This window comes from Chiloscyllium plagiosum, unplaced genomic scaffold (assembly GCF_037043375.1).
Source record: "Chiloscyllium plagiosum isolate Xiang-an unplaced genomic scaffold, Cpla_swu_hap1 HiC_scaffold_36, whole genome shotgun sequence".
Lineage (NCBI taxonomy): Eukaryota > Metazoa > Chordata > Chondrichthyes > Orectolobiformes > Hemiscylliidae > Chiloscyllium > Chiloscyllium plagiosum.
Window position 1 is genome coordinate 8,562,015 of NW_028270174.1, and position 22,441 is coordinate 8,584,455.

General features: G+C 43.2%; 1 protein-coding gene across 2 annotated transcripts in view; it reads right to left on the reverse strand.

The window, feature by feature from the left end:
- Positions 1–2,986: 2,986 nt before the first annotated feature.
- Positions 2,987–22,441, reverse strand: part of LOC122539496 (SWI/SNF-related matrix-associated actin-dependent regulator of chromatin subfamily A containing DEAD/H box 1-like) — a 123,248-nt gene continuing 103,793 nt past the window's right edge. For both annotated transcript variants that reach the window (XM_043674403.2, XM_043674404.2), the window contains 3 exons: positions 20,001–20,183; positions 8,338–8,447; positions 2,987–3,840 (listed from right to left, as the gene is read on the reverse strand). In XM_043674403.2, the coding sequence (XP_043530338.2) occupies positions 3,779–3,840; positions 8,338–8,447; positions 20,001–20,183 (355 nt within the window). In that variant the 3' untranslated portion in view covers positions 2,987–3,778. The remainder of the gene's footprint in view (positions 3,841–8,337; positions 8,448–20,000; positions 20,184–22,441) is intronic.

The window sequence follows — 22,441 nt, forward strand, 5'->3', positions numbered from 1 at the left end:
AATCAAGAACCCATTGTACTCTTAGACAACCTTGTTCACAGTCCACTAACCCACCAATTTGTGTCATCTGCAAATTTATTAACCATTCCACTTATATTCTCATCCAAATTGTTTTTATAAATGAATAGTGGTTCCAGCACTGAATCTTGTAGCATATCACTGAACACAGACCTCCAGTCTTGAAAACATCCATGTCTCCTACCATCAAGTCAGTTTTGTATCCAACTGGTTAGCTCTCCCTGGATCCCATGTGATCTAAGAGGAGAAAGTGAGGTCTGCAGATGCTGGAGATCAGATGCTGCCTGACCTGCTGCGCTTTTCCAGCAACACATTTCCAGCACCCTGGATGCTGCCTGACCTGCTGCGCTTTTCCAGCAACACATTTCCAGCACCCTGGATGCTGCCTGACCTGCTGTGCTTTTCCAGCAACACATTTCCAGCACCCTGGATGCTGCCTGACCTGCTGCGCTTTTCCAGCAACACATTTCCAGCCCCTGGATGCTGCCTGACCTGCTGCGCTTTTCCAGCAACACATTTCCAGCCCATGTGATCTAATCTTACTATCCAATCTACCATGTGGTATCTTGTCAAAGGCTTGTCCAAAGTCAATTTGACAATGTATACTGCTCTGCCTTCATCTATCTTCTTGGTCATCTTTAAAAAACTCAAATTTGAGGGACATGATTTCCCATGCACAAAGCTATGGTGACTATCCCCCATTAGATTTTGCCCTTCCAAATACATGTGGATCCTGTCGCTTCGAATCTCTTGAACAACTTACCCACCACTGATATTACACTCATCAGTCTGTATTCCCAAGCTTTTCCTTGCATCCTTTCTTAAATAATGGTACATTAGTCACCCTCCAGTATTCCGGCACCTCACCAGAGGCTGTCAATGATACAAATATTTCTGCTCGGGGACTCTTAATTACTTCCCTACCTTCTCACAATCCTGGGATACACTTGATCAGGTCCCAAAGATTTCTCGATCTTCTTGCATTTTAAGACATCCAGCATCTCCTCTTCTGTAACACGGACTCTTTTCAAGACATCACGAATTACTTCAGAGTTCCTAAGTTGTGCATCTTTCTCCACCATAAATGCTGACAAGAAATATTCATTTAGGATCTCACCCATTTCCAAGTGGTTCCAACATACAGGATCAGCCATGAAGGTGTCCATCTCTCACCATTCTCTTACACTTGATACTTCTTAACAACTTGAGCTTTAGAATCTAGTTCTTAAATATATTCAGCAACTCCGCTTTGACCACGTACTGTGCTAGTAAATTCCAGCAATTCACCAGTAGTACTCAACTAAGAGAAAAACAATGGACCCATTTTCTCCCTTGCACACCTTAATTTACACCAATTTTACATCTCTTTTTTTCTAACCAGCATTAACAATCCTTCTACCTGGGGTTGCACTGGGACTCTACGCCATTTGGCCTCTTGCTCCTCCTCTACATCTGTCAAAAGTATACAAAACATTTTCCAATATCTTTCAGTTCATAAAGAGTCATACTAAAGCAAACCATTAACTGTTATTCTCTCTCCAAGGATGTTACAAATTTCTAAAGAGGTCAGTATTAGAACCACTGCTTTCTTGATGCATACAGTATTAAATGATTTAGACTTGGGCTTCAGGGCCACACTCTTCCCAGACCTGCAACTCCGCTCAGGGCCACACTCTTCCCAGACCCGCAACACAGCTCAGGGCCACATCTTCCCAGACCCGCAATGGACAGGACAACCAGTGCCTACTACAAATTCAAAACCTTTAGAAGCGGTTCTCCTTCCAGATCCTTGGCTCCACATTCGCAGCCATGTGCCACCACCTAATCTCCCTGCAGTCAGCCCTGCCTCAGATCAGGCCCATACTCTCAGAACTGCAAAGAACCTCTGCTTATCGGGCTTATAGGACACAACTTTAAAATTTACAGAACTCAAAAATCAGTCATGTGAACAGTACATCAACAAACTTTAAGACGGCAGAAACAGGTTGGTAGAATAAGTTAAATTTAGTGCAGAAATTTGTGAAGTGGCTTTTTTTTGAAGAATGAGAAGCAATATAATCTAAAGGATACAGTTGTAAAGTGGTTGCAACAGCAGGGGTGGGGGCATAAATGTTCACAAATCTTGCAAGATTGCAGGTTGAAATGTGGCATAAATGGCAAATGGGATCTTAGACTTCACAAATAGAGGCAGATGTATTAAAGTAATAAAATTACGATGATCTTTAAAACACATTGTTTGACCCTCAACTGCAATACTGAGCCCAATTCAGAGCACCATACTTGAGGCTGTGAAAGCATGCAAAAAAAGATTTGAGGAACAAGTGATTTTAGTTATGTGGACAGATTGTGAAAGCTAAGACTGTACTCCCTGAAGAATGTTGAAGGATTTAATCGAGGTGTTCAAAGTCACGAGGGGTTGAGTGTGAACAGATAGAGAAATTGTTTCCATTGTTAGACTAGTCATGAACCAGAAGACCACAACTTAAACTGAATGGCAAAAAACCCAATGATGACATTAGAGAAACGTCTTTCTATGCAGTGAGTGATTGGAATTGCATTGCGTGTGTGGTGGAAGCAGATTCAGTCTTGGCGTTTAAAATGGGAATTTGGTAAGCATATGAAAGGAAAAGATTTACAGGTCTACATGGAAACATTTTGGGAATGGCACCAGGTGAGTCGCTCTTGCAGAGCCACCACAGACTCAAAGCTTATCATGCTACTGTGGGTGACAACAAGAACACAACTGTTGCTGGGAAATCATCCAAATCAGACCGGAATCAAGCAAAGTGAGGAAGAGATCACTTTACTATGCCAAGTTTTTCTTGAAATGGTGAGAAACTGATGGTTTACTTCTCCATCAGTGGATTAGAGGGAATTCCAACCTATAATAACAAGCAGCAACAGAGAACACACCTTATGATCCTGAGCAGAAGAGCGAACAGAAATGAAAATCTTTAGGACTAGAACCTATATTTCAAAACTGCAGAATCTTTATTTGCACTTAATTTCTCATTTTCAGCTAGCAACGATATAACAGATCAAGTAAACAAAGCAAATATTGTTTCAAAGATGGTACAGTAATCACTATCATGAATACACAAAGCAACACAAACCTGAGAAATCAAAAAAAATCCAACTGTTGGGACAACACGCAGGTTAGAAGTTAAGAAGTCCATAGAAATCTTAAAAATGACCACAAATTGAGAAACCTCTCTTCACTCCTTAAGGATTTATTAATGAAATTTACATCTGATAGGTTCAGAACATTTTCTTTGTTTAGGATTCCGATGAGCAATGTATTCCTCTTTATAGCCAATTAATTGAGGAATATAGGCCAAAATAGAATTAGCACATAAAAAGTAGCCTGGTCTGACAAAATAATTGTAAACATGAAAAAAGACTTTGGAGGAGGACAGAAAATGTTGAATTGTAATGCTATAGTACCAATGTTTTATCATGCTGTTTCAGTACAGCCTACTTATAAGTGGAACTACAGCAATACAATATTAATACACATGGAAATTTATTTCTAGTGTTTTAATATGACAAATTCTCATTATTCTCATACATTAGTCCCCACTCCTATTTTTTCATTAAAAACTGCACATTCCATCACATACAATAAAAAATGTTTGTTAATTGACAATTTCACTAGTTCCAATTACATTATACATTCTTTCTCAGAGTTGTGTTGCACGTAGAATTTCGTTGACTTAACACAACGATGCTTATGGAGGATGTAGAAAAGTGCGGCTGAATGCTATAATCCCAATGAAGTCTTCAATAAAGTTGCTATATTAAGTGGAATGTTCCCCTCGCCTCCTTAAAAACAAAGAAATTCAGATTAGGGCAAATTTAACAACATCTACAGCAATTTTGAAGACAGGCAAGGCAAAACCCTGGAAATGCTAGCTTACAGTTGGCATTCTCTGAAACAGATAACAATCATATAAAGCCTTTTCTAAAAAAAAGGGCGGCAGGGAATGAAGGATAGAATTAGAGAAGATTGGATGTTGCGTGATTAGTACATTATTCTTTTTAGAGTCACAAGTTTTACAATTTTCAGCACATTATGTCCACACAATCATCAAGCACCTATCCGCTCTAGTCTCATTTTTCCAGCACTTGGCCCATAAACCTGTTTGATATAGTACTTCAAAAGATCAACTACTTCTTAAAATGCTCTGATGATTCCAGCTTCCACCACCCTTTCAGGCAAGGAGTTCTGGGTGAATAAATTCTTCCTCAAGTCCCATCTTAAAATCCACGTCCCTTGTTTACTGGCTCCTCTATAAAAAAGGGCATTTCTTCTTATCTAACCTACCTTTGTCTCTACTAGTTTTGTTGACCTCAGTCTCAGAGAGAGAGAGAGAGAGAGAGTGTGAGCGCAAGTTTTGCATTTCTTGCAGTTGCAGGGGAAGGTGCTGGGAGTGCAGGTTGGGTTGTTGGTGGGTGTGGACCTGACGAGGGAGTCACAGAGGGAGTGGTCTTTTCGGAACGCTGATAGGGGAGGGGAGGGAAATATATCCCTGGTGGTGGGGTCCGTTTGGAGGTGGCGGAAATGACGATGGATGATACGATGTATATGGAGTTGGTGGGGTGGTAGGTGAGGACCAGTGGGGTTTTGTCCTGGTGGCGATTGGAGGGGCGGGGCTCAAGGGCAGAGGAGCGGGAAGTGGAGAAGATGTGGTGGGAAGCATCGTCGACCACGTCTGGGGGGAAATTGCGGTCTTTGAAGAAAGAGGCCATCTGGGTTGTTCGGTATTGGAACTGGTCCTCCTGGGAGTAGATGGGGTGGAGACGAAGGAATTGGGAATATGGGATGGCGTTTTTACAGTGGGCAGGGTGGGAGGTAGCTGTGGGAGTCATTCGGTTTATAGTAAATATCCGTGTTGATTCGGTCACCCGAGATAGAAATGGAGGGGTCTAGGAAGGGGAGGGAGGAGTCTGAGACGGTCCAGGTAAATTTGAGGTCCTCGACACGGGCCTGTCCCCCTTAGTCCAAGAACTCCCCACCTACGTCCGGGACACCACCCACGCCCTCCACCTCCTCCAGGATTTGCGCTGCCCCGGTCCCCAATGCCTTATCTTCACCATGGACATCCAGTCCCTATACACCTCCATCCCCTATCACGAAGGACTCAAAGCCCTCTGCTTCTTCCTTTCCAGTCGTACCAACCAGTACCCTTCCACTGACACCCTCTTTTGACTGACTGAGCTGGTCCTCACTCTGAACAACTTCTCTTTCCAATCCTCCCACTTCCTCCAAAATAAAGGAGTAGCCATGGGCACCCGCATGGGCCTCAGCTATGCCCGCCTCTTTGTAGGATATGTGGAACAGTCCATCTTCCGCAGCTACACTGGCACCACCCCCACCCTTTCCTCCGCTACATCGATGACTGTATTGGCACTGCCTCGTGCTCCCACGAGGAGGTTGAACAGTTCATTCACTGTACTAACACCTTCCACCCCAACCTCAAATTTACCTGGACCATCTCAGACTCCTCCCTCCCCTTCCCAGACCCCTCCATTTCTATCTCGGGCGACCGAATCAACACGGACATTTACTATAAACCGACCGACTCGCATAGCTACCTAGACTACACCTCCTCCACCCTACCCACTGTAAAAACGCCATCCCATATTCCCAATTCCTTCGTCTCCGCCGCATCTGCTCCCAGGAGGACCAGTTCCAATACCGAACAACGCAGATGGCCTCTTTCTTCAAAGACCGCAATTTCCCCCTAGATGTGGTCAACGATGCTCTCCACTGCTCCTCCTCCACTTCCCGCTCCTCCACCCTTGAGCCCCCCCATCCCTCCAATCGCCACCAGGACAGAACCTCACTGGTCCTCACCTACCACCCCACCAACTCCATATACATCGTATCATTTGTCGTCATTTCCGCCACCTCCAAACAGACCCCACCACCAGGGATATATTTCCCTCCCCTCCCCTATCAGCGTTCCGAAAAGACCACTCCCTCCATGACTCCCTCGTCAGGTCTACACCCCCCACCAACCCAAACTCCACTCCCCGCACCTTCCCCTGCAACCGCAAGAAAAGCAAAACTTGCGCCCACACCTCCCCCCTTACTTCCCTCCAAGGCCCCAAAGGATCCTTCCATATCCGCCACAAATTCACCTGCACCTCCACACACGTCATCTACTGCACCCGATGTGGCCTCCTCTATATTGGGGAGACAGGCTGCCTACTTGCGGAATGTTTCAGAGAACACCTCTGGGACACCCGGACCAACCAACCCAACCACCCCGTGGCTCAACACTTCAACTCCCCCTCCCACTCCACAAAGGACATGCAGGTCCTGGACTCCTCCATCGCCAGACCATAGCAACACGCCGGTTGGAGGAAGAGCGCCTCATCTTCCGCCTAGGAACCCTCCAACCACAAGGGATGAACTCAGATTTCTCCAGTTTCCTCATTTCTCCCTCCCTCCACCTTGTCTCAGTCCCTACCCTCGAACTCAGCACCACCTTCCTAACCTGCAATCTTCTTCCTGACCTCTCTGCCCCCACCCCCACTCCGGCCTATCACCCTCACCTTAACCTCCTTCCACCTATCGCATTTCCAACACCCCTCCCCCAAGTCCCTCCTCCCTACCTTTTATCTTAGCCTGCTTAGCAGACTTTCCTCATTTGTGAAGAAGGGCTCATGCCCTAAAAGTCGATTCTCGTGCTCCTTGGATACTGCCTGACCTACTGCGCTTTTCCAGCAACACATTTTCAGCTCAAACAAAAACAACCCCAGCCTAGTCAGTCTTCCTTCATATGTGAAAGATTTCTGCCCAGGGAACATACTGGCAAATTTCTTTGGCAACCTTTTTAAAGCAATCATATTTTTCCAATTGTGAGACACCCAAAACAGCACACCATACTGCATCCGCAAACTAACTACTATGGTATACAGCTCCATCATAACTTTGCTGCTTTATATTCAGTGCTTCACCCCAAAGTTAAGTATCCCATATGTTTTTTCAACCACCTGATTTATTGCTTTCAAGAATCTGGGAATATAGACATATCAGGGCCTCTGATCAACTGTACTTCATATGGTCCTATCATTCATCGCCCCATTTTGAAAGACTCCAATTGCTGACAGATTTTCCCATGAGTAGATTCTCCCAGTTCACTTCAGTCAGAACCTGTTATGTTAAAATCAACCTGCCCCCAATTCAGAACCTTTATTTCCAATTCATCCTTGTCCTTTTCCATGATTACCATAACCAGCAAGGATTATGGTCATCATCACTGAAACGCTCTCCACTGAACTTCCACTACTTATCTAGCTTTGTTCCCGAAAATCAGAATAGAAGAACAGACAGCCTTCACTGTCACAAATACTCTGAGTATAGTCAAACGTTTATACGTAGCCAATTACAGCAACAGCTTAGCTACAAAAAGTACCGAGGCACAGTTTTGTTTGCTACAAGATGTAGAAAATACAGAAAATAAAATGGTCTAGCATAACAGAAATAAATGTTCAGCAGAGCTGACCATGCTGGCATCTAACTTCCAGTCCACACTGGGACCTGGCTCCATACCACACTGACAATATGGCATGCCAGGAGGCTGCTGTGCCAGGTCGGGTCACTGCACCTTACAAGGGGGCCGCTGCGGAAGGTCATTACGCTGGGAGGCCATTGTGCCAGGCTAGGAATTGTCACTCGCTGGAGGCCAGAAGTCAAAGAGGGATAAAGGAGGAGAAGAAGGAGAAGAGAAGCACTGAGGGGAAGAAAAAAAAAAGAAGAATGGGCAGAGCAGGTGAGCTCCGGCTGGAGCTTCCTATGTAGTGGCAGGCATGGAATGGCCCTCTTTCTTGTAAGACACTCTACATCCTGGCTTACAAGGTTCTGCTGGACACATTAAAAATTATGACCCCTCTAAGCCTTTTACACTTTGTCTATCCCAGTTAATATTGAGAAAGTTTAAATCCCCAACTTACTATTTTTACACTATCTTAAAATCTGCTTCTTTTTAGACCAGTCCCAATAAAATGGCATCCACCTTCAAATGCACCCTTGTGTCATTTAATTTCTGGGAGGTAGCTACAATCCTGCCATGTTTTCAATGCAAAGCAATTCCACCTCGTAAGCTTCCTCAAGAGAACATACATTCTCATGGAATATGGGGTCCAAGAGAATACAGAATTTAAATAAAGAGCTTTGTATATGGAAAAACATTTCTGTTCTGTGTAGTCAACTTTTATTTCCAATACTACTAGATGGCAAACTAACTGAAATTGGGACACAGTTTGCATTTAGAAAAGAAAAAAAGTGGGATATTCAATTGCATAACTCACCTGTTTCTGTTGAAGTCATATCCTGTTCTAGTTTCAATTTATGTTCACCAATTTTAAGCATGGATTCTTCAATAGTCCCTTTGCTGATCAGTTTTACAACATGCACTACCCTACAAATGAAATAAAAATGTTATAAAATAGTAAGATTGAATTTTTTATGGATCCCACATTCTTCCTTTACAAATACTGATCCAATCTCTACAAATAATGCAACAGTTTTTGCATCAGCTTTACCTATTAGGATGGATAGTCTGTTTGTTGAAAAAAAATTTGTTTTCCCCTCATTAACAAGCCTGCATGTGTCTCTCTGCTACTTTTAAATGGAAGATCTGGAAAATGTCACTGTTTACACTGAAATCCTAGTGCTTGAAATAGATCTGTTATGGCAGTTAGAACACCGAGCCTCCAACTTCAGATGTGAACTACTTCTGACCTAAAATTTGACCCAACATTCTGAACATGTTTCATTACTCTGGCTGTACAACATTTTCATCTTCGTAATGTTTCAAACATAGTTAAACCATGAATCATTTCTTCACTAACAAATGACTGGAAAGATCCATTGCAAATTCTGAAGTTAAGTACAGCATCATTACAAAAAATTGAAAACAGTAAGTATAACTACAAATTTGTCTGTGAAAACTTAGTCCATCACAATAATTATGAACTCAAACAAACACTTTGCAGTACTATATAAAGTACATTAATTGTTTGGAAATGCACTTTTGGAAAGCACAACTGACAAGAATCCAAAGCAGCAGTAAGCATGTTGTGGCTTATTTGAAAATTATCTTTTTATCTGATATGGAGGTGCTGGTTTTGGACTGGGTTTGGACAAGGTCAAAATCACAACCTTGATTGAATTTTTTGAAAAAGTAACAAAGATGATTGATGAGGGCAGAGCAGTGGACACGATCTCCATGGACTTAAGTAAAGGGTTCAACACGGTTCCCGATGGAAGACTGGTTACCAAGGTTAGATCTCAGGGAATACAGGGAGAACTAGCCATTTGGATACAGAACTGGTTCGAAGGTAGAAGACAGGGGGTGGTGATGGTGGGGGTTGTTTTTCAGACTGGAGGCCAGTGGCCAGTGGAATGCCACAAGGACCGGTGCTGGGTCCCCTACTTTTCATCATTTATATAAACGATTTGGATATGAACATTGGAGATATAGTTAGGAAGTTTGCAGATGACACCAAAATTGGAGGTGTAGTGGACAGCGAAGAAGGTTACCTCAGATTACAACAGGATCTTGATCAGCTGGGCCAATGGACTGAGGAGTGGCAGATAGAGTTTAATTCAGATAAATGCGAGGTGCTGCATTTTGGGAAAGCAAATCTTAGAAGTACTTACACACTTAATGGTAAGGTGCTATGGAGTGTTGCTGAACAAAGGGACCCTGGAGTGCAGGTTCATAGCTCCTTGAAAGTGGAGTCACAGGTAGATAGGATAGTGAAGGCAGCGTTTGGTATGCATTTCTTTATTGATCAGAGCATTGAGTATAGGAGTTGGGTGACCATGTTGCGGCTGTACAGGACATTGGTTAGGCCGTTTTTGGAATATTGCGCGCATTTCTGGTTTCCTTCCTATTGGAAGGATGTTGTGAAACTTGAAAGGGTTCAGAAAAGAATTACAAGGATGTTGCCAGGGTTGGAGCATTTGAGCTATAGGGAGAAGTTAAATAGGCTGGGGCTGTTTTCCCTGGAGGGCTGAAGGCTTAGGGGTGATCTTATAGAGGTTTATAAAATCATGATGGGCATGATAGGATAAATAGACAAATTCTTTTTCCTGGGGTGGGGGTGTCCAGAACGAGAGGACATCGGTTCAGGGTGAGAGGGGAAAGGTGTAAAAGGGACCTAAGGGGCAACTTCTTCAAGTAGAGGGTGGTGAACATATGTAATGAGCTGTCAATGAAAGTGTGGAGGCTGGTACAATTGCAACATTTAAAAGGCATTTGGATGGGTATATGAATAGGAAGGGTTTAAAGGGATATGGGCTGGCAAATGGACGTAGATTAGGTTGGAATATCCGGTCAGCATGGATGAGATGGACCGAAGGGTCTGTTTCCGTGCTGTACATCTCTATGACTCTAAGACCAGGTTGTAAGTCCACCAGGTTTATTTGAATTTGATGACCAAGATGCTTGATTCTTACTTTTGATTGCATAAGGCAGTAACAATACTGTGGTAAAATATTAGCAGTTGAAATAACAAAAATGTCACTTTTCGATGTCAAATATGCCTTGATACCATTGTTGCACGGAGTCAGAATTTAGACAGTAGTAATCTAAAATTCACTAGAGATGGTTCTCCTCTAACATGTGTTTCTGCAACATGAATTGGCTATAACACGATTGTTGAATTTAGACTGACTTTTGTACTATACTGGCTATAACACAATTCCGGCTCCATTAGATTAAAATGGTGCTGGTATTGCATGGATTTCTTATAAAACAAGATTGCACAGGAACCGAACTATGGTGTTATAAGAAAACTATCTGCATCTAGTATGTACTCTTCAGTGTACCATAGTAAGAGCCAGGGTGGTGGTAAAAAAGTAGATGAAATACTTGGAAATGACAATAAAATCCTGGGGACCATAAATTAGAAAGTGAATTACCTCAAAACATAACTCTTTAAATCTAATAAAATCAGCCTCAAATTTTAATCAAGATGCACTACCTGAATCATCTTGATCCTGGGTTACATTAATCCAGGACTGAGATGGAAGGGTAGTTACAGTAGGTGGAGGCATATTTTTGCAAGCTAATTCTGTTGATGTACATTATTCATCAATAAATAAATTACTATTAAAAAACCTAAGCTGAAAAATAATCATCATGCTTTGCTGCCCCTATGATGGAATTATTAAGGCCACAGTAGTGGAATTTTGGAACACAAGCATTCAAATATCGACAGAGTTGTCTACAGATTCTATTCTAATTTTACTGGAATTTATAGATTAAATTCTCCAGGCCCCTGAAACCTATGGGCAATAGTGAGATTAGACAAATGAGATTCTCTATGTTGTGGTTGTATTCGCCGAGCTGGGAATTTGTGTTGCAGACGTTTTGTCCCCTCTCTAGGTGACATCCTCAGTGGTTGGGAGCCTCTTGTGAAGCGCTTCTGTGATCTTTCCTCCAGCATTTGTAGTGGTTTGAATCTGCTGCTTCCGGTTGTCAGTTCCAGCTGTCCGTTGCAGTGGTCGGTATATTGGGTCCAGATCGATGTGTTTATTGATTGAATCTGTGAATGAGTGCCATGCCTCTAGGAATTCCCTGGCTGTTGTGTTTGGCTTGTCCTATAATAGTAGTATAATAGTATAGTAAAGCTTCTCACAAACTTTGAGATTCTCTATGTTGAGAAGAGAAATCCAACTCTGCAACCAGATTTTGAATGGTGAGTTGAGAATTTTGCCAGTGAACAGTAAGAGGTCTATTTGCTTGCACTTTCACATCATTAATCCCTAATCTTCACACAGAGAAACTGGGAAGTGACAATTTATGATATTCAAGTCAGAGTGGCTACCTAGGAGCTCCAGCCCACTGCGTGCCCCTCTGGCCTCCATTGTGGCCAGTCCTCAAATTTAATTACACTCAGTAGGTTGGCATCAGACACTTACCAGCCTCGTCCCATCCTTATCAGAATATAGTTTTCCACTTCACATTCCTGTCTTGCTTAGCCTTCTGGTACAGAAATAATGCCAAACAGCTTGTCATTGTTGTCAGCAGTGACCAATTAAGGGAAGGGGGGGGGTCGATATGCTGCTATACAGCACTGTGTAGTACATAAATATCACACCGACATCATGTGCCAGCAGTGTACGGAGTAAATACAGTGAACAGGTATCAATCAAATGGTCCTGTCTCAAAGTCGACTGAAGTAGCTCTCAGTCATTTAAAGGGGATGGTGTTCAATTTGGGAATACCAGCAAGTCAGTCAAGGGTATCTCCATAGAACCCACAGAATTCCTTCAGTGTGAAAGCAGGCCCTTCGGCCCAACAAGTTCACAATGACCCTCCGAAGAGTAACCTCTTCGGGCCATTCCCCTACCCTATTATCCTATATTTACCCCTGACTAATGCACCTCACCTAAACATTCCTGAACACTATGGGCAATTTAGAATGGCCAATTCACCTAACTTGCACATTTTTGGATAGTGGAAGGAAACTGGAGCAGCTGGAGGAAACTCATGCAGACATAGACAGTCACCAGAAGATGAAATCGACCCCAAGTCCCTGGCGCTGTGATGCAGCAGTGCTAACCACTGAGCCACCGTGCTACCCCAGTCAGACAGCATCAGAGGTGCAAGAGAATCGATGTTTCGGGGATAAGCCTTTCATCAGAAATGAAGCTTGTGAGCCAGGAGGCTGAGAGAATAAAGGGAGGTGGGGTGGGGTTGGAGAGGAATGGGGAAGCAGCTTAGAATTAAATACGCAGATTAAGGTAGGAGAGAAGGTGATAGGTCAGAGAGGAGGAGGGAGCTGATAGACAGGAAAGACAACAGACAGGTCAAGAGGGCAGTGCTGAGTTGGAGGCTTGGGACTGTGATTAGGTGGGGGAGGGGAAATGAGGAAACTACTGAAATCCACATTAATACCACGTGGTTGCAGGATCCCTAGGCGGAATATGAGAAGTTTTTCCTCCAGACATCAGGTGGTTAGGGTTTGGCAATGGAGGTGGCCCAGGACCTGTATGTCGTTAGTGGAGTGGGAGGGGGGAGTTGAAGTATTCAGCCGCGGGGCGGTTTGGTTGATTGGTGCGAGTGCCCCAGCGATGTTCTCTGAAACGATGTGCAAGTTGGCGTCCTGTCTCCCCAATGTAGAGGAGACCACATCGGACAATGGATACAGTAGACGACACTGGTGGAAGTACAGGATGTGCAAGGATCCCTTGGGGCCTTGGACGGAGGTAAGGGGGAGGTGTTGGCGCAGGTTTTGCAATTCTTGCGGTGGCAGGGCAAGGTGGGGTTGGTGGGGAGTTGTGGATCTGACAAGGGAGTCACAGAAGGAATGGTCTCGCCAAAATACTGATACGGATGGGGAGGGAAATATATCCCTAGTGGTGGGGCCTGCTTGTAGGTGACGGAAGTGGCGAAGGATGATGCCATGCATACGGGGGTTGATGGGGTGTAAGGCGAGGACTGGGGGTGGGGTTCTGTCCTTGTTGCATTGGGAGGCATGTGGTTCAAGGGCAGAGGTGCGGGAAATGGAGGAGACACACTGGAGGGATCATCAACCACATGGGAAGGGAAATTGCTGTCTTTGAAGGAAGAGGCCATCTGGGTTTTCTATGGTGAAATTGGTCATCCTCAGAGTAGGGGATTGGAATTGGTCAGGTATTGTTTGGGGTGCCCAGGGTCACGAGGTCTGTCCCTCTGTAGTCTCGGGAGTACGCAATAATCAGTCCTGGTGTGTGTGTGTGTGTGTGTGTGTGTGTGTGTGTGTGTGTGTGTGTGTGTGTGTAGAATGCAGCCATTAATGTAAAATGGTGAGAAACAAGAGATGGGACACAAGGGAAACTGTAGATGTGAGTGCTATCAACAGTTACCACAACCTTGACTTCAAGGAGCATGGGTGGTTATGTGAGAAGATGTGAATGATTGGTACATGATTAAGATGTGGGACCGGGACCAACACCAGGAAGCAGTAGGTGGACATTTGTGAGAAACAAAGCTCACATATCAATACATTTCAGTCAGAGTCAAATTCTGAAGCAGCGAATTTTAATGAAATGTTCTTGCAAGACAAGTGTCTAACAAGTAGGCACCCCGATCAAAAGGTTACATTACAATTTATACAGTTCAGCTGAGTCTCTCGGTACTCTCCTTTTACCTCATACGTGATAGTTGTATTGCTCTGTGCAATTACTAATCTAATCGGTTTACCACATCTTCTGTGGACTGTTGTTAGCGTGCAACCCCCCACCCCCACCCCTTGATATCTGAGTCTCATTACTTATTGTTGTGGTTCTGTTCGCTGAGCTGGAAGTTTTTGTTGCAAACGTTTCGTCCCCTGGCTAGGCGACATCATCAGTGCTTGGGAGCCTCCTGCGAAGCGCTTCTTTGATGTTTCCTCCGGTGTTTATAGTGGCCTGTCCCTGTTGCTTCTGGTTGTCAGTTTCAGCTGTGTCCGTTGTAGTGGTTGGTATATTGGGTCCAGGTCGATGTGTTTGTTGATGGAGTTTGTGGATGAATGCCATGCCTCTAGGAATTCCCTGGCTGTTCTCTGTCTGGCTTGCCCTATGATAGTAGTGTTGTCCCAGTCGAATTCATGTTGCTTGTTGTCTGCGTGTGTGGCTACTAAGGATAGCTGGTTGTGTCGTTTCGTGGCTAGTTGATGTTCATGTATGCGGATTGTTAGCTGTCTTCCTGTTTGTCCTATATAGTGTTTTGTGCAGTCCTTGCATGGTATTTTGTACACTACATTAGTTTTGCTCATGTTGGGTATCGGGTCCTTCGTTCTGGTGAGTTGTTGTCTGAGCGTGGCTGTTGGTTTGTGTGCCGTTATGAGTCCTAGGGGTCGCAGGGGCATTCATCCACAAACTCCATCAACAAACACATCGACCTGGACCCAATATACCAACCACTACAGCGGACAGCTGAAACTGACAACCGGAAGCGGCAGGGACAGACCACTATAAACACCGGAGGAAACATCAAAGAAGCGCTTCATAGGAGGCTCCCAAGCACTGATGATGTCGCCTCACCAGGGGACGAAACGTTTGCAACAAAAACTTCCAGCTCGGCGAACAGAACCACAACAACGAGCACCCGAGCTACAAATCTTCGCACAAACTTTGATCTCATTACTTATGCTGACGCAACACTGAGTAAGTGACCTTTGCAACTGTCATGTCAATACATCTGTTTCTACCAGTCAACCACCTCCCTTTTTGGTTAGCTATTTCTTGGTAATCACCCTCATGATTCTGCCTTGCTTCTGCAGACATCGCAAGATGCAGCTACTAGCAGCTGTTTGTGCAAGCATAACTAGCTTAACATACACCCCCCTCACGATTCAGCCTTGTGATTTTTGCAGAAACAACATTTGCAAGCGCCTCTCACAAGGTGGTTTGAGAAGATGAGATGAGCAGTTAAATAAGACAATCTGCATAAAATTGTGGGGATCATCAAGGCAAAATGGGGTTGACAGGGAAGACAAGGAAGAAAGGAACATGAAGATTGCGGGAGTTACATACACTGAAAGGCTGAGTCTGCATCTTGTGCTGTGAAGTGCAACCTGTGTTTCCTTTCATCCTCAAACACATTGAAATGAAAACGGTTGGCAGTGTTCATGTTTTTATCCTCTATAGTTGGCTCCATTTGTGTGATGTGAGGCCCTTCAAAGAGCAACAGAATTACAAAGACACCCCATCGTATAGGTGAAGGGTATCTATTATCACAAAATGCTCTAAGTGGATCTCAAGAATTGAGCTATTGTGTCAACTAAAAATCCTGGCCACAAGTACTCTTGACCACATCATTCAACACTACAAACCAATCATACTAATGGCTGTAATGAGGCTGGTAAGACTCTTCCCAAATGCAAAAGTAGCAATTACATTTCAAGGGTCCCAACAAAAAAAATTCTGGAACAGCTCACTTCATACTGTTCAATCTTGCCTTTCTTGGATATTGTGGGGAGTGAGGGAGAGGAAAGGCTTGGGCACTTATTAACTATCTTGAGGGAAGACTTTTGCAGGGGTTGTAAAGTTGCTCCTCTGCTGGGTGCCAGCTTGTACTACCCTGTCTCCTTGTGAAGGAAGAACATTTGAAATAGGATCAAGTTCCCTCATCTTGTTGATATGGCGAGGAAATGGGGTGGTGGCAATGTCACTAGACTGGTAACCCAGAACCACAGATGAATGATCTTGAAAAAGGTTCAAATCGAACTATGGCAGATGGGGTCTGTGTATATACCCAGCAAACTGGATCTGGTTTTCTATGGCGGCATGCTAGAGGAAGCACGATATATAGAGTATTGGTGAACTCCTCAAACTTGTCAGCTTACCAAATGCCTGGTAAACCACCTACTGCTTCTGTGCCTCCTTGCGCATTGGATAAAGTTACAAATGATAGTCTCTCCTTCCTGGGGCATATCAGGTTCCTATTATCTCGCAGCTCTGAATGCCAGCAAATTAAGCACTTCTTTCTCCACTAGGTGCTGTGATGTGCTCCCTATTATACTCTAGCTCACAAATTCACTATGGTGTCACTGTTGAGCTAGTTTGGTGGTGGTGGGTTTTTTTTGGTGGTGGGGGGGGGGGGGGTGAGGTGACATATACTGGGCACCAACCACCCATCTTCTAACTATTTTGGGATGCTTCTCCTGGAATGAAACAAAAAGAAAGATTAATTGAGGTGAAAGTGGCTAGTGTTGTTATTAATGCTTAGTGTAGATGTGGGACAGTGGGAGAGGTGTCTGAGGTAATTGAGTGTGCAGTGTAGTGGGGGCATATAGGATTAGCAAATGGGTAGGGGTGTGGTAGAGCAACAGTGGCAAGCACAACAAAAGGGAAGTTACTACACAATGCAGTGGCAACAGTGGTAGAACATAATCCTTGGGAGGAGGTGGGTACAGTAGGTGAATTAGAGTGAGAGTGTGCGATGGCAATAGAAAGATAATGGTAGTACTGATCCTCAAAGAGCACACAAAATTACTAACTTGCCTCTGCAGTACTGGATGTTCGTCTGAACTGTGTGAACTCCAGTGACCCGGGTGGCATGGCCTAATGCCATGTGTCCCTCTTGTGATCTTGGAGAAGTTAACTTCCCTGTCCAGCACCCCATCCAACAAGAATCTAAAGTACCTGTTGACAAAGTGGGGTGTCAACTCTGGGGAGATATTAACACACTGCAACTTTGAAGGGCTCCTAACTGACAGCATTTGAACTGGTGCACAACAGGAGTTTAAATATGAATTCCAGGTAGCCTCGAGTCTTTCAGTTAGCATCGAGCGAGTCTTTCAGTTAGCAATGGCGAGTCTTTCAGTTAGCATCGAGTACACAGTTGTGCAAGGGAAGTACCATAGCGATATGATGCAAACACAATGAGGTGAGCTGCAGAGAAGTGAAATAACTCTCTAGAGCCTCACGAAGCAAAAACCTCCACAAAATTCCCCAAAATTGACAGAGCTCACTTTTCATAAAGTCCAGTTTTATATGAATGATTATGGTTGAAAAGCCCTTATTTTTCAGAAAAGATTCTATGTTAAGCTTATGATTTACTGAAATACTAATTACTACACATTTTGTATCATTCATTTACTGATTGAAACGAGTTGGAAGTTATATCAAAACACAGTTCAATTTCTTTAAAGGGCTCCTTAGAGTTACTGCTGAAAATGTGTTGCTGGAGAAGCGCAGCAGGTCAGGCAGCATCCAGGGAAACAAGCAGCAAATTGAATTAATCTAACCCACACTGAATTAATAGCTAGAAAAAGGAAAAAACATATCAAGAATATATCTGAAGGAATATGATAACTTAGGGAATCTAATATTTTGTTGCACTCGAAACATTAATGCTGCTTACTCTCAAAGCCTGAACAAGATAGGCTGGAGACTCACCTCTGACAACAACTGGATCTGTGCAATATTGAGGCTACTTTAAGTGTTCGCAATATAGATATTGTGTAGCACAGTGACGATTCAATTAACCTTACAATATCTTCCAAGATGAAATGTTTGTATTGCAAGATTAATGCCAGTTGCACTGTACTACTTTGATATTGACACCATCAACCAGAAACAGATTAGCATAAATGCTTCGGTGCAAAGCAACACAGTACATCAAATAAAGGATTAAATCAGCTGCTATAAGTCTGCCAATTAAATAAGCATCTGAGGTAATACCTCTAGAAAACAGACAGACATACTGTTATTTAAACTTTACTTCTCCTAATGAGAGATTTTTTTGGTCAACACTGAACATTGTAGAGTCAAGTTTGGAGTGGTGCTAGAAAAGCACAACAGGCCAGGCAGCATCCGAGGAGCAGGAAAATCCATGTTTTGGGCAAAAGCTCATTCCTGACGAAGGGCTTTTGCCCGAAACATGGATTTTCCTGCTCCTCAGATGCTGCCTGACCTGCTGTGTTTTTCTAGCACCACTCTAAACTGGACTCTGATCTCCAGCATCTGCAGTCCTCACTTTCACACTCTGCTCTAGTCTTACAGTCGAGGTCATACTGAAGGTGAAAAGAATGAAAATATTGCAATTCTTGATTAGGTATAAAAATGGCTCCAATCCATCCACTCCTTCCTGAACCCTTTTCTTGCATTCCCAGTAGTAAAAACTGTTTCAATGTCATTCCAGTCCAAAGTGTAAATGAAAGTTTGAAAGGTAGAAACTAATCTTTAAATAGAGTCCTTTGAGTCTGCACTCTATTTCTCTCAATGACCAGAAACACAAAACAATTGGGAGAATCTATTAGTAGTATAACTGTGCTGGGGTACACTGAAATGGGTGTAGGCAAAAAAAGAATTTTGCGATCATGAAATTACATCAACTCAAAGGACTGTAACAATAACTAGTTGGTATTAGTTTTTTTTTGGGGGGGTGGGCATGGAGTTGCTGGTTAGAAGTAAATAAAGGGAAAATCATCCACTTTAAACTGAAATGAACTGGGGGAAGGACAGAGAGAGATAAAACATTAATGGGATATGAAAATATTAAGGAATGTGAGCTTGTTTTGGCAGTTTCTTGTGGTAGGGAACATTCTAAAATTTAAACATGCAGGGACTTGAGTGAGCAGCAAGTTCATAATCAAATAGCAAATTCATGCTCACTCCTTTACATAATGCATTATATGAAAAATAAATCTAATCAGAATTTTCCTTCCTACACTATGAAAATTATGAAAAAGTGCAATGCAAGAACTAGTCACCCATCTTTTCACAAATCCCAGATCACTTCCAGGTTTCTACATGTCTGCCAATGGATCTCTAAAGCCAATTCCTAGAAAACATAAAAGCAGTGTGGGTTGACTAGCTCAATTTCCACCCAACAACGTACAATTCTGGTCTCCCTGCTATAGGAAGGATGCTGTGAAACTTGAAAGGGTTCTAGAAAAGAATTACAAGGATGTTGCCAGAGTTGGAGGGTTTGAGCGATAGGGAGGGGCTGAGTAAGCTAGGACTATTTTCCCTGGAGCATCAGATGTTGAGGGGTGACCTTATAGAGATTTATAAAATCATGAGGGACATGGATAGGGTGAATAGACAAGATCTTTTCCCCAGGGTGGGGCTGTCCAAAATTGGAGGGCATAAGTTCAAGGTGAAAGGGGCAAGATTTAAAAAGGACCTAAGCGGAAAAGCAGAGGGTGGTGCATAATGGAATGAACTGTCAGAGGCAGTGGTGGACGCTGGTACAGTTACAATATTTAAAAAGCATCTGGATGGGTATATGAATAGAAAGGGTTCAGAGGGGTATGGGCCAAATGCTGGCAAATTGGACTAGATTTATTTGGGATATCTAATCAATATGGCCAAGGTGGACCAAAGGCTCTGTTTACATGCTGTACATGCTAAATGTAGATTTAAATGAATCACTATTATAACACTCCAATGGAAAGCCAAAACATTGTGCTCACAAGTTCTTTTGAAACAAGTGTCACTGCTAAGGTCTAGAGTTTAGGAATAGTGAATATGAAATTTTTCATCTTACTTTTTCTGTCCTACTCTGTGACATCGATCTTCTGCTTGCTTATCATTGTAGGGGTTGCAGTCGATATCATGAAGGATGACAATGTTGGCTGAGGTTAGGTTTATACCCAGTCCTCCAGCTTTAGTTGATAACAGGAAAACAAAAATATCCATATCTGTATTAAACTGATCAATCAAGTGGATTCTGAAAAAGAAAATTAGTTAAAGAGTCACTTCCAAATATTTTACAACTAAAAATGCAAAATGTGTTCATAAAAATTAACGCCCCTCAGAGAGGATTAAAATACTCACATTATTAAGGGGAATTCAAACATTTAAAGCGAGTAAGAAAATAGAATGAACACATTTTGAATAGTAATGATCAGACACCTTTTTAAGAAAAAAAGGTGAAATGAAGTACTTTTAGAAAATTCAGGCTCTTGCATTATCTAGATTTCTTAGACATTATCTCAATTTGGAACACCTCAAAGAAATACCTGCCTGGAAAAGTTACAAGCATTAACTCCAAAGTAGTTAACTTCACCAAACAGGGATACAAAAAAAAATCTTGATTTGTTAGGGAAGAGCAAACCTTGGCAGTAAATAACATTAGCACAGTAAAACCCTCAGATTAGAAAAATAGAAAAAAACAAAAAGTATTTTAATACAATTCAATTGTTCATGATGCGCTTAGTTCTGCAAGTCATTCAGAATGAAAACAGTAACAAAGTCGTCAAAAGCTTGCATGGAACTTTACAGTTACGAAATGGAACATTCAATCTGAAAGGTGGTGTTTCAGGAAAAGCTCTCATTGAAATTCACTGACAACTTCTAAAAAATGCTGAAGCAAAATTTGCTTGTGGGAAATGGACATCACTGGCTGGCCAGCACGTCTATTGCCCATATCTTGCTGCCCTTGAGAAAGTGGAAGTGAGCTGCCTTCTTGAACCGCTGCAGTCCAAATGTTCTAGGTTAACCCACAATGCCCTTAGGGAAGAAATTCCAGCATTTTGACCCATCAACAGTGAAGGAACAGCAATACATTTCTAAGTCATGACAATGATGGCCTGAAGGGGAACTTGTAGATGGTGTTCCCATGTATTTGCTGTCCTTATCCTTCTTGACAGAAGTTGCTGTGGATTTGGAAGATGCTGTCTAAGGATCTTCTGTGAATTTTTGCAATGCATCTTGTAGATAGTACATACTGGTGTTACTGAACATTAGTGATGGAGGGAGTGATGCCAAACAAAGTGGGCTACTTTAACCGAGATGGTGTCAAGCGTTTGAGTGTTGTTGGAGTTGCATTCACCCATGCAAGTGGACAGTAGTCCATCACACTCCTGCCTTGCGCCTTGTCAGTGGGACAAGATGTTGGGGAGCTGAAAATGTGTTGCTGGAAAAGCGCAGGTCAGGCAGCATCCAAGGAACAGGAGAATCGACGTTTCGGGCATAAGCCCTTCTTCAGGAATCATTCCTGAAGACGGGCTTATTGCCCAAAACGTTGATTCTCCTGTTCCTTGAATGCTGCCTGACCTGCTGCGCTTTTCCAGCAACACATTTTCAGCTCTGATCTCCAGCATCTGCAGTCCTCACTTTCTCCTCCAAGATGTTGGGGAGTCAGTGCCGAGTTACCTGCCACAGTATTCCGAGCCTCTGGCCTGCTCTTGTAGCCACTGCTTTTATGTGACAAGTCCAGTTGAATTTCTGGTTAATGGTAACCCAAGGGTGTTGATGTTTGGGGATTCAGTGATGGTAGCACCATTGAATGTCAAGGGGTTAAGATTAAATTGTCTCTTATTACAGGTATCATTGCCTGGTTTTGTGTGGAATGCATGTTACTTGTCACTTTTCAGCACAAGCCTGGATATTGTTTAGATTTTGTTGCATTTGAACATAGACTGCTTCAATATCTGAGGATTCGTGAATGGTGCTGAACATTGTATAATCATCAGCAAATATATCCATTTCAGACCTTATGATGGAGGGAAGGTCATTGGTGAAGCAGACAAAGGTGGTTGAGCCTGGGACACTACGCTGAGGAATTCCTGCTGTGATGTCTGGGACCTGAGATGACTGACTTCCAACAGCCACAACCATCTCCGATGTGCTAGGTATGACACCAACAAGTGAAGAGTTTGACCTGATATCTATCGATTCCAGTTCTGCTGGAGTTTCTTGATACCACACTCGGTCAAGGACTGCCATTCCCACCTCCCCTCAGGCATTTAGCTCTTTCGTCCATGTCTGAACCAAGGCTGTAATGAGGTCAGGAGCTGAGTGGCAGTAGCAGAATTCAAACTGGGCATCATTGAGCAGGTGCCACTTAATAGCACTGTTGATGATACCTTCCATCATTTCACTGCTGATTGAAAGTAGACTCATGAGACAGTAATTAGTTGGGTTGGATTTGCTCTGCTGTATGTACAGGACATTTTCCACATTATCGGGTAGATGCCAGTGTTG